The following is a 12,659-nucleotide window of genomic DNA, read 5'->3' on the forward strand; positions in this document are numbered from 1 at the left end:
GCAGAGAGAACGACAGCGATTCTCAATGTATTGAGATGTGTCCATCGTAATCACCGTGGGAACTTGCCTGACTTTAGACCTGAAGCTCCCGATTCCCTAGTTAAAAACATGGATACTCCTCAGCAAACACCCACACATTTTGATGGAGAAACGGCAACGATGGCCAGTATAAACGATGCGCTAGACCTTAAGAACATGGCCCAGCGTATTATTCAGGGGAATGGAACCCTCGAACTATCGCATGGTCTCAGAACAGCTGTCCAAGAAGTTTCAGCTCCCCCAACACCAAATCCAATTCAACCAGATGTACTCAAGGACCAGCGTTCAACGACGCCACCGATAAGTGTATTGCCTTCTCCATATGATACGCCCGCAGGATCTATTCATGCAGGTACTGCTTTCATCGAATCTTTTTCACAAACTTGCTTGGAACTGGGTAGAAAAAATTGAAAAGATGATGAACCCTCAGTCCAATTGGACGATCATGATTATCTTGAAATTCATTGAATCTTACCATGGAGAAACTCTACTTAGGGTCTTCATCAGCAACACCCGACCAAAACCTTATGGTGGTCAAGGAAGAGGCTGGACTGTCAACCAAACACGATGACGGCCATCATATCGATACAGACACGTCTAGTGCTAGTACTGTAAACACTAGTAATGATGGCTCAATAACTCCAGCCTTGCCATCAACGGCAACACCTGCTTTTGCTGATCAAGTAGCATTCTCTCCAATAGCAGGTGCTCCAGCCATGCTACCATACTATTATCAATACTACCAAGCTCTAGAAACTGCTTCAGCTGAAGTCGCTGCTCAATACCCTGGATTTGGAACAGACGGTCAATGGACGCCAGAAGTTATTCAAGCTTACGCCGAAGCTGCTGCAACGGCTGTAGCTGGATTGGGGTTAGCGCCTAGTCAGGAGCTTTTAAATGGTTTTGCTAATCGTCTGGATTTGGCTTCACTAATGCCACCGCCGTCGGGCACGGCTCAACTCAATCATCAGCCACAACATCAACAGCAGAATGTGGTGGCGACCGATTTACCTCGTAGTAGTGTGCCTCTTCTTGCTCCATATGCTTATCATGCATCGCCCTATGGCTATAGCTATGCCAATGGAATCAACTCACAGAATAGCATAAACGGTAACTCTAGTGGAGATGTGAAACCCACAGTGGACAGTATGGGTAATTTGATGAGGAGAGGGTCAATAGCATCATCCCTTAACATGACAGATGACTACGACGAAGAATCAGGCACGATGAGCTCGTCCTCTGCTAATGTTGGTGCAGCTCAATTCCGAAAACGTCGTCGCCATAGAGGCACCAGATTCACAATGCAACCACGTAAAGTCAAACGTCAACCTCATATTAGTATTACTCAGGCAGACGTGGCCATTACCGATATGGTGGAATTCTTACCTGACGGGAAGCTGCCTTGTCCGTGGCACGGATGTGGTGAATTCTTTGTGCGAAAGTATAATCTACGAGTTCACTATGCTTCTCATCTTCGGGCTCAAAGACGAAAGCAAATTGAAGCTGCTGGTGGTGATGCTGGCGGTGGCAGTAGCAGTGCCGGTGTTAGTGGTGGAATTGAAAGTGATACCCAGATGGAAGAGTATGAATATGAAGAAGAACCCACTCCACCTCCGCAACTTCCTCAACCAGCAATTCGTCGTGGACGTGGCCGCCCACGAGGTAGTTTCTCTCGTCGTATCTACTCTTATAGGGTGCCTGCAGATGATGATGAACCAGCTCCGTCCGATCATAGTCAGTATGCCAATCATAGTCAGTATGAACATATAAAGCAGGAACAGCAACACCAACAACAGCAGCAGAACGAATATATAAGTCAACACGAAGATCAAGATGTAACTGAAGACGAGCAGGACTCTAAGCCTTTCAACGTTCCGTTTGGTGATCGTAATGTATATAATAGTAACGACTTTCGTCAGGTGCCTGTAGACGAAGAAGCTACCGATGACGAAGAACAAGAAGAGGAGCAACACGTATCCCAAGGCATCTCTCAACAACAACTGCAACACGAGCAACAACATTTCCACATAAAACAGGAACCTCCCATCACACCTCATAACCGCGAACCGATTTCTATGAAGGAAGTCTCGAGCAAACGTAGTAACAATAGCAGTGGTAAAAGCATTGATCGTAATGGCGCTGGAATGAAGAGGACACCAACCACCGTCCGTGGAATCAGTGGAGCCCTCTTGCCTAACCCTAGTAGTGATGATACCCCATCGTCGTCATCTTTATTTGGATCTCGCCCTCGTCGTAGTGGAGGCAAAACGCTTTGGAGTCAAGACTCTGAAGACGTCGGGGGTTACTCGCATCGATCATTGTCTGATGTAGGGTCATATGACGATGAAGACGACGACAATGACGAAGAAGCAGATGCACAATCAGATGGATCGGAGGACTCTAATGCTTCATCCTTCTCCGCTAATGGTAGCATGCATAGACGAAAACGACGTGCCACCACCGCAAATAGTAATAATAGTGCCTCACGACCATCCTCATCACTTAAAGGTGCTAGTAGTCCCTCATGGATTGACTTTCCAGCTAACGAGAATGCATCAGAGATTGTATCGCAAGTAAATCCGGATCATAATGGCAGATACCCATGTCCTCATCCAGGTTGTGAACGAGCATTTGGCAGGAGGTTTAACTTGCGAACTCATTACTCGGCTACACATATCGGAGAACGCAAGTTTGGATGCCCAAAATGCACCAGACGCTTTGCTCGACGAGCTGATCTTGCTCGACATAGTCGATTGATGCACTCGTGAAGATGTAATCAGTCTTTGGTATGTGGTATTAGTTGGTGGAAGGATCAAGTGTTGTAACTGTATAATAAGTCTAGCAGGAAAAAGGAGGACTGAGTTTAGAAGGAGGTGGTTATGAGAACTCCGAATATTCGTTGGATGGGATGTACACATGGCATTTGTTTTTTGTTGTTGTTTTTGCAAAAGAAGGGACGGTGAGAGTATAAGTGTATTTACAACCAAGAAGATCCAAAGAGGTTACTGGTATTAGTAACTGTACAAAAGCAAAACATTCCAATGCTGTATTATAATTTAGTATAAAACTGTGAATGAACAGAATGTCGTGTTTTGCGAGTTCGTGTTCGTTCAATTCGTTTGATCTGTTCGATCGAGAGTCCTGAAGACTAGTTCGGTTGGTAGAAGAATGCTTTCTGCTAGCAGAACAAGGTTGTTTTATAGAAGCCCGTTCGTAGCTTTGCTGCGAAGTGGTGTTTGGAGCTGGTTGCGCGCGTGGTCGTGACGACCACCATAGATGCAAGTTCGGGGCACCTTGAATACGCGTCATTTATGCTTAAATATTGATCCCGTTGCTCTTTACAGCGTAACTCTTTATGGAAGCTTCGAGACAGCATTGTGACTTGACGTGTGAAATAACAGAACGAGCAAGGCAGCCAACCAACAGGGAAAAAGGCACTCGGGTACTACGAAGTTTATACATAAAACGCGATTATCTAGCGACATCAGTAGCTTTCATTAAGATTGAACGGTTTCAAACCATTTTTCGTCACCACGATTTCGATATTTTTCAGCAGCGGAGTGCAGTCACGTCGAAAACCACCCCCATTAGAGCAAGAACTAGGGTGGGCTTTATCGTTTCGACCACTATCTATAGAGAACTAGCTTCAACAGGCTCCATAATCGTCCAATCAACTTAAACGAAGTACTCTTTCTTTCAACCATTACAAAAACGCCCAATCGATTTAAACAACGAGAGCTTATTAGTTAGAGGACGAGTAGCAGCTCCTAATAGTAGCAGCAGTAGTTAGAGACGTTGTTTCGTCTACTGACGTACTCTCCTTGGGCGCCCTTTGGAAGAATGGAAGAAGAAACAATCAACAAGATTGTAAATGCTCTCAAAAGTCATTTGAAGGAGACAATCAGCACAGAGTTGAGCCAATCTGCTGCAATCAAGGACCTAATCCGTGCCGAACTGGACCGTAACCAGCCAGCCAATCTCGATGTATCAGGCACTACAACAGGAGAAGCATCAACATCAACTCCTGCTGCAACAACTCCCACATCGACTACTCCTACAGCCCAACCCAGTAGTAGTAACCTGAGTAGTAGCATGGATATGGATGGTACCACTCAACAACATCACGGCCAGCAAGGAGCCCAGCAGCAAGGACACGACTCTCTTGAAGCTGCACTTGTGTTGGCAAACCTCAGAACGGATGATATCTCATCCCCTCCTCAGCATGGTCAATCAGCTCCTGGCGGCATCAACGGATCTTGGTAAGCGCGTTACAGTATCGATCAGTCTTTGTTTCCAGCCTGTTCTGGCATTGTTCGTGCATCTTCGGTGTGCTCGCCTTGTCAAACTGGACGAAATTAGGGGTGGAGAAGCACTTTAAGAGGGAAGCGGCAAACGCTAAAGAGTGATGGAAGACCGAGTATTCGATGGATTGTATGACTTCCGAGCTGGAGTCTACCATCTTTGACCTTGTTTGGGTCTATGCTTGCAAACGCGCAGTGTTTTGACATTTGGAATCTTTACAAAGAACTTTTCTCATTTTACTTATACTTAGGCCCACTCTATATACTGCTGCTCCTCGACCACCACTCCCAACACCCAATACTACACCTATTGCCATGCCACCGCCTCGTCCACGCTACAATGCAGCATCAGTGCTCATTGGAGCTGGTTCGAGCAAAAGATCACGAACACCGGATGAAGATGATATAAATAGGTCCGAGTGGTTGAGGTCTATGCCTGGCATGACTGGAGTCGCTGGTACAGATGAAGATGTGAAGAGACGACGTACTGGTGATGGCAACGAGTAAGTGTCTTGTTTTTCATAGTTCTTGTGTTGTTCTGGAGTGATGCTTGTCGTTTCCGTCCCAAACACGATGGATGAAGTCTAGAGGACTATGAGTTTGTCGTCTTTGGAATGTGTTTGGTATTGGGAATTGGGATGGAATCGCAAGAAAGATGTTTTGTGTCAACATTCAAGACTTTGATCCACGAGGTTTATGTACTAACATGTTTTTTATACTAATTAGTCCTCCTACACCATCTAATAGCAGTGAAGGTGACGACTATCACTATAATCCACATACAAATCTACCACCGTATCAGCCACCTACAACTCGTCGTCAATATCGGGAGGAGCAAATGTTTACTCAGGCATTCACGCAGAACCAGTTTTTGCAGCAATTTCATCCAAGCAATATGCCGTCTCAACGTCCTAATGGACACTTTCACAACAATCACCGATATGCAGACGAAGATCATGACGATGATTATGAAGAACAGGGGTCTTATATTACAGAAGAAGACCACGAAGGGTGTCGCTGTCGTGAACTTGCTCAACAGATTATGGCTTGCCAAGAACCCGTAAGTAGCAATTCGTGTTGTGTGTTGCACAATGCATGGTGAAGTGTGAATGAGTACAAATTTGACCTCTTCTTTATCTTAGCATTGCTTGGTTCCATTCTTCCGCACAGCAGACCCCATGATACAAAAGAAGCCGCCAGCAACACCTAGTCGTACGCGTGCTTCTAGTCCTGGATCGCCAGGTCAAAAGAAGTCTTCACCACGACCACCAATCTGGAAGTGTGACCAGTGTGCGACCACAACCACCTCACAGCGACGTCCAGGACCAAAGGGTAGATCTACACTATGTAATGCTTGTTGGACTCGTGGCCGTAAAAAAGCAAAGGCACAACAAGCCAAAGAACAGGCAGAAAACCAGACCCAGGTGAAAGGAGGCAACAAAAGGAAAGGAGCTGGTGGCAAGGCTTCTTCCGTAGGTCCTGGTACGGCCGCTGAAGATGAAGAACAACTTCTACAACCTCGTATACAGATTGCCATAGTCCCAGTCAGTAGTAGTGACAGTAATCACGACTTGACTGACGGTGAACCAGCACCCATGAATACAGACGGCAGCGGTGTAACTGGTCAAGACACTACTCCCGAACCCCGTCGTCAACAAACACCAACTCCTCCCGCTGGCACGCCACCCCCTCGTATAAATCACATAAACGCTGCAACATCACCCATGTTTATTCCAAGCCCAGCACATAGCATTCGTATCTCGCCCAAGGTGAAGAACCTCCTTGATCCGAGCACCACCGATATGAATGTTGATGAAGCATCTGTTATAAAGGATGAAGAATAAAAACGCAACCAGCCCAACCGTTATATAAAAGAGAGCAGTAGCTATAAGGCTATAGACAACCCCCTCATAATCAAAGGACAACTATAAAACAGCTACTCCCTCATTGTCTTAAGTTGTTTGAAACCCAATGGAATGATCTCGTTATTACGTGCTGCACTATTTTTTTTGGATGTGACGGAAGATATTTTATAGATTTGTGTTTGTGATGACGGTGGTGTAGTAAACAGAATGGAATTCAATATAATCAACCCCCCTCATTAAACAGAAACCTGTTTGCATATTCTATTAAAGTTCATTTATATTTTCTTGTTGCGATTCTATGACGCACTACTTATCTATTCTATGTCATTGGTAAGGCACAGTGGCTATTAAATACGATTTCTAAATCCCATTTCTAACGTTTAACTGACTCATCTATCAAACTAGAAAGATGCACTCCCAAACTTTTGTACAGTAGGTGTAACAATACTCAAATCTCCCGAATCAGTTTCGCTGACATCCGTTGCAGCAGAGGCAGGGCCATACATTAATCCATTCTCCATATCCGTCGATCCATTATGGTGATGATGAGCACCGTCCAGCAGCGTATCATCTCTCTTTTCAACCACCACTAGTTCATCCTTGACGTGTTTGCGAGGGAATATACAAAGCAGGAAGAATTGTATAACTCCAAGGATTGTTCCGAATGCGTTTGGGAGGTATATGAACTAGACGATGCAAGATAGTAGTCAGCAAAAAAAACCAATGCTGCTGGAAGGCAACGTTATCTACCAAACCTTCACTCACCACATCATCCTTAGCAAATCCATACACAGTCCATACAAATGCATTCGTAAAGCACGTTATAGCCAAGAACTGGTTTATTGATGACGACGACTTGGTGGCGAGCACGTCTCGTAGTGAGTATAAGGGTGATGCGTAAAAGATGAAGACAAAGAAATCGGCGATGGATCCAATAATGTTTTTGCCGGTTTCGTAGTGATTTTCGCGGCCGAGTGTTATGAATCTGCGGAGAGAGTCTGGTGTTAGGATATGGTGGTGGGATGTGAAGAGGAGTGGGGGGACTTACGAGGCTGCACCACCTAAATAAATCAAAACTACCAGGGATAATAGGACTACTAGCATTCGCTGCCTAAATGCGGTTCAGGGTGAGACTGAGATTGGTGGTTGTGTAGTTGCAAGTTGACAGGTTTGAGTACGTACTGTTGTCGTATCGAGGCGATTCCATATACAGACATTACATAATACATACTAAATGTTATTCCGGGTATGTTTCCGGCAAAGACATACCACTAAAGCGAACAGTTACGTTAGAAGTCAATCTTTCTGGACGGAATCCTTTCAGGACTTACATCTCTGATAAAAAACGAGTAAAACGTCCATGCAAGCGAATCTAAATTCGATAATTGTTATAGTTGAATGGTGAAACCTCGTTCACAAGTACGTTGTTGCAAAACCTGAAACCAAGTGAAACAACCCTGAGATACTGCAGCAACTTACTTGCAATCATAACACTAAACGGCATAGGATTCAGTGGATGCAATTCCTTCCTTGCTATTGCCAACCGGACTGCATTCATGGGCGCAAAGTTTATGGATGATGCAAGCAATACACCGAATGCCGGTATGAAGTGGTCGACAAACAGGTGGCATACGAAAGCATCATCAGAGCAAAGTTCTCGAACCATGTTTTCGAAGTTGGACGAGGGAAAATTGGGAATTTGGAGAAAAATGCGAAATGTCCACGGTTTGTGAAGATTAGCAAAAGATCCCAAGAGTGCAGTGAGAGTTCCACCGGGCGCAATGGGTTGTAATAGTATCAGGATCTAAACTATACGATGGAGGTTAGCGTCTATGGTTGTTTCGGAATCCAACAAGAAAAAAAGATTGTGGGTCCAGTCCACACTGGCTGAAGATGGGCGCAATGTCACGAAACAGTGTATGGAATGGTTGAGCTTCTTACCTCTAAACGACAACAGGACAACAGGTTTGCTACTACACCAAACTCAACTTTGAAACAACTTCAGACAGGTGGCGGCCTCTATGAAACAGATTGTGACGGACGAGCACAAATTTTGAAGGTTGATGAAGGCATTACATGGTGATGAGCCACTTAACATTTTTGATTTTTGATCACATTTACACGTGTAATATATTCAATATCACGTAAATTCTTACTGCGACCGGAGATCTCGTGCCAAGCAACAACCACAGACAAAAGTTCACATTCTTACGAAAGGTCTCGCACTTTGGCCTTCCATAGTCCTTAAAAAGAAGAAGAGAGACGCGTAGGTGATTGAGAACATAGAATCATGGCCGACCAGCTATGTGGAGACAATCACGGATGCGATGTGTTTTTGAGATATGTAATTCCTAGCTTGGGAGCAATAACAGGTCAGTGCCTGCAGGTTCCTGATTAAAGCCTGCATGAGCAGTAACCAATTTAATTATTTCAATGTTTATATAGCTCTATCCATCTTTCTGGCTCCAATGCACTCTGTGCTCCAAGTTAGGAACTCTCAGAAGCTAACCGTCAATCCAAATCCATTCCCACTCTTGACTGGAAACTGTTTCGTACGTCTTTAGCCAGTTCTGCAGTGCACTGGATGTAGCCTCACCTTCTTGTCGCTGTTTAGGGATGGGCTCTATACGGTATGTCCTCTGTTGCAAAGGTCGAACTGAAATGTATACCGATCGTTATAATGACGTAGGATATCTGGCACGAGATTACTTTATTATGCTTCCCAACATGGTATATGTGTCTGCCACAAAATGGTTAACTGGCTGTATTGCTCATTTATTCAACCTCCTACAGATTGGATGGTCCACATCATCATTCTACCTCTTCACGACATATCCTTTGCTGCAGCGCAAACAACAAGATACTCTTGTGGGTCTCTATATTGCTTCCCAGGCTCTTCTCTTGTTTTCGGGATGTTTCGCGTAAGACTCTTATTACTTTTCTGGTTGACCAAGAGGCAGAACAGCTAATCGTTCGTACCTTGCTAGCTTTATAACTTTGGGAGCTACCGATACAACCGGCAAAACACTTGTGGGAATTGTTACAACTGCAATCTTGGTAAAAATACACCTTGTGAGGGAAAAAAAAACATGAATGACAATTTGCTCACCGACTTTGCCTCTCAGGTCGCATTCTACTTTTCTCCATTGAGTGGATTGCTCCAAATCATACAGGTAATGAATCGAAAGCACTCTTGTTTCTATGGACGGCTAATACTGACTCCATTTCTATACATGTAGAGCAACGACGCGTCCTCAATACATATGCCTCTTGCTCTTACTTCCTTATGCAATGGCCTGCTTTGGGGCGCTTATGGCCTTACCATAGCCGATTATTTTGTCGCTGTACCGAATCTTTTTGGATTTCTGACTGGCTGTATTCAAGTTATTTTGAAAGTTATGTTGCCATCACGAAGTAGACGTGGTTCAAATGCAAGTTTACACGGTCAGTCAGACGAAGAGTCTTAAGGAAATGGGGGGTCGTATGGTTGTATATATTAAACTAGTCAAACTACTGTATCTTCTGCAACATTTAGACTGCTAGATTAGATTGAACACACGAAATAGAGAATATTTCTATCCGAATCGTCCAACAAAATCAACCTTTCAGTAATGACTCTGATGAACTTTGATTGATACCAAATCCGAAGCCCCGGTGTCTTTTAGAAGACATACCCCGCAACGCCTTGCCTGCGCTCGATTTTCACGAGCACGAGTAACACCTCTGCATCTTCGTTCATTCGAAGCGATTTCTTATAGTTCTCTGAGTCTAGTCCAATCTTTGGCTTTTGTCTCGCCTTGCAATACGCAGCCACCCTGAGGCTTCTCTTTTTTCGTTTTTTGGACCTCCGACAAAATATTAAGGAATCACACTCCCCCTTCATCTTTCGGTGCCCACACTCGAATCCAACTCTGCAAAGACAACTATGGCAGCCATGTATACTCGTGACAGATGTGAATCCACATTCCTTCGCAAGACGTGTGCGAACGGCATCCCAAAATCAATGATACGTGAGTGGTTCTATACAAGCTCAGCCAGGGCGTCCACTTCAGAACAATTTTTGGGGGATGGAGGATGAACGTTGGAACTGATAACTAATTTATATCTTTTATAACTCTCTAGTCACGGTTGCCGAACATGCTTCGCAGGTCATCACTTGTGCCGACAACGCAGTTAATCAATCCAACATACCACCACTCGCACAGTTTATATCGTCGCTGGTGGAACGCTCGAGAATCCCGACCGCTACCTTCATGGCGAGCTTTGGCTATATTGCTAGATTAAGAAAGAGATTGCCTCCCACTGCTCGAGGTAAATCAAAGCTTTGGGTGTTTGACGAGTAACTGATTTTGCGGTGGTTTTGTGGTTGATGTGGTTGATTTGAGGTGATCTGAGGCTGCTATGACTAGTTCTGGCAGAAAGCTTAAAGTGTGGTATATGTGATTGGTGTCTCTTTACCCACGGAATTCGGAATGTTGGGGTGGTGGAATTCGGTCCGAGGCGAAAAACGAAAGACGCTTACAGGAGGTTCAACACATGAAACATCACATCTAACAACACATTAAATCCTCGTTAGGAATGTTTTGTACATGCCATCGTATCTACCTGGCCTCACTGCTACTCGCTGGCAAATACCTTAGCGACACACCAATAAAAAACCGAACATGGGCCGCCTATGCAGGAATATTCTCACTAGCCGAAGTAAACCTAATGGAACGCCAACTGCTATACCTGCTAGACTATAATCTCCAAATCCCCATCGAGGAACTCGAAGAACTGGCCGTTGAATATCTTGGTGTTGAACGAGACTCGGAATTCGCTGAAATGTTTGACGATACCATCACCATACCTATATCACCAGCCGCATCTGTATCTAGTGGATGCAGCTCTTCAGCATCGCCAGCATCTTCAGCGTCGCCTATGAGTATCAGCATGATGCCACGTCGAATGGATAGTGATTGTAGGGACTCGGCGTGCTCGATATCAGAAGCAGAAATGTCAGAGGCTAGACTGGAGGTCATGAAAACTACCATGTCGCCGTTTGATCAGCAGGTGCCAGGGAGCAGTTGTAGTAGCTCGAGTGACATGTCGATGGCAGTATGATACGTAATAGCAGCCCAAAACAAACAAACAACCAAGTTGCCAACTATACGAACGTAAATATAATGAATTCGAATTGAGGGAGAGTGAAAAGAAGTCATATATAGCTAGTTTGAGGGATGCCAAAAGGAGTTTATGTAATTTGAGCTGGTCTCAGATAATAGGTCTCCTGAACATTGCTCAAACAGCAAGCCAAACTTAAAAAGTAAATCAAAAGTACATATGTAATAGTTTTTTATCTTCAAACAATGTGTAAAGCATCTACAAGCCTCAACTTCTATGTCTTAAGCTTTTCGTGATTTGAAGTCATGATGTATGTTTCCTTTCTACTGGTCTGTACATCTGCAGCTGTTCACATGAGTTCAAGATAATTCTGAAGATACAGAAAAGAAGAACGCTTGATGCAAAAAAAGTGACATTGTGTTTGGTCAGATACGATCGAGTCACCGTAAATTACAAAAGCAATGTCTGAGCGCACTAGGATTTGAACCTAGGACCCTCAGGACCGAAGCCTGATATGCTATCCGCTGCACCATACGCCCATTCGAACTCGCATAAATACAACTAGGAGATGGGACAATATACCCTGGATCATACCTCGGCTGGGCGGAAAGCGTTGAAGGATACTTAACAAGAAACGACAATTGGAGGGTGTTCATATAGTTGCCGTGTGGGCAAATTAACTGTGAGTGTCATGAATCGTTTTGATGGCCGGAGCAACGGTTGACTTCGCCCGCAACTAATGCAAGGAAGCCAGCAACAAAACAGCAGCTTGATACGAGGATACTGGACCGATTTTGACTTGTCTGCCGGATTAGTTTCTGGTTGTGGTGGCTTTGGTTGTGGATGCTTGCGGAGGTTTTGTGTTGTGATCGAAGAGGGACAAATTCGTTACATCTCTTGACCACCACCACCGCTCTCATCAACCATCAGAATCTTTTCATCATGTAGCTGATCCCCTCAAGGCCGGTCATAACGTGCTGCTCCCCAAAACTGGATATGAAATAATCAACTGGACTGACTTCAACGTTGAAACTTGATTAATCAGGAGCGTCTTTTCCGAAAAATCAAGAGAAGTTGCAAAGTGTCGTGGGGGTGTCTAGTGAGATTGTCCTGATCTCTCTAAATAATACTTCGCCACCACCCAGCAATGCAACCCTTGTCAGTACAGAGATGCACCCTCAGGACATATAAAGGTACCCAAGAAAAAGATGTTGGATTGGCACAAGGCCAGATTTCATGGAAATGGATCTCACTTAGCAAGTTAGGTGACTTTCTGAAATACTTCTCGTTCCACTTTGAAGTGGTCAACGACCACGTTTCGATCCCCTGGAGAATTTGTTATTTGAACTCA

General features: G+C 44.5%; 4 protein-coding genes across 4 annotated transcripts; all 4 read left to right on the forward strand.

The window, feature by feature from the left end:
• Positions 1-159: 159 nt before the first annotated feature.
• Positions 160-2,807, forward strand: SmJEL517_g01138 (uncharacterized protein; the record flags this gene model as incomplete). Its single annotated transcript, XM_031167066.1, has 2 exons — positions 160-391; positions 535-2,807. 2 exons carry the CDS (start codon positions 160-162, stop codon positions 2,805-2,807), a joined length of 2,505 nt encoding a protein of 834 aa, XP_031026845.1.
• Positions 2,808-3,879: 1,072 nt separating this feature from the next.
• On the forward strand, positions 3,880-6,184 carry SmJEL517_g01139 (uncharacterized protein; the record flags this gene model as incomplete). Its single annotated transcript, XM_031167067.1, has 4 exons — positions 3,880-4,298; positions 4,592-4,843; positions 5,067-5,400; positions 5,483-6,184. The coding sequence occupies 4 exons, from the start codon at positions 3,880-3,882 to the stop codon at positions 6,182-6,184; spliced, it is 1,707 nt and encodes a 568-aa protein (XP_031026846.1).
• Positions 6,185-8,495: 2,311 nt separating this feature from the next.
• Positions 8,496-9,672, forward strand: SmJEL517_g01140 (uncharacterized protein; the record flags this gene model as incomplete). The annotated part of the gene is made up of 8 exons (XM_031167068.1): positions 8,496-8,577; positions 8,651-8,757; positions 8,820-8,835; positions 8,895-8,935; positions 8,999-9,126; positions 9,193-9,262; positions 9,331-9,378; positions 9,445-9,672. 8 exons carry the CDS (start codon positions 8,496-8,498, stop codon positions 9,670-9,672), a joined length of 720 nt encoding a protein of 239 aa, XP_031026960.1.
• A 458-nt stretch (positions 9,673-10,130) lies between these two features.
• Positions 10,131-11,308, forward strand: SmJEL517_g01141 (uncharacterized protein; the record flags this gene model as incomplete). The annotated part of the gene is made up of 3 exons (XM_031167069.1): positions 10,131-10,215; positions 10,328-10,516; positions 10,782-11,308. 3 exons carry the CDS (start codon positions 10,131-10,133, stop codon positions 11,306-11,308), a joined length of 801 nt encoding a protein of 266 aa, XP_031026959.1.
• Between the last annotated feature and the right edge of the window lie 1,351 nt (positions 11,309-12,659).

The sequence above is a fragment of the Synchytrium microbalum genome (genome assembly GCF_006535985.1).
Source record: "Synchytrium microbalum strain JEL517 chromosome Unknown SmJEL517_scf0004, whole genome shotgun sequence".
In the NCBI taxonomy this organism is placed as follows: Eukaryota; Fungi; Chytridiomycota; class Chytridiomycetes; order Synchytriales; family Synchytriaceae; genus Synchytrium; species Synchytrium microbalum.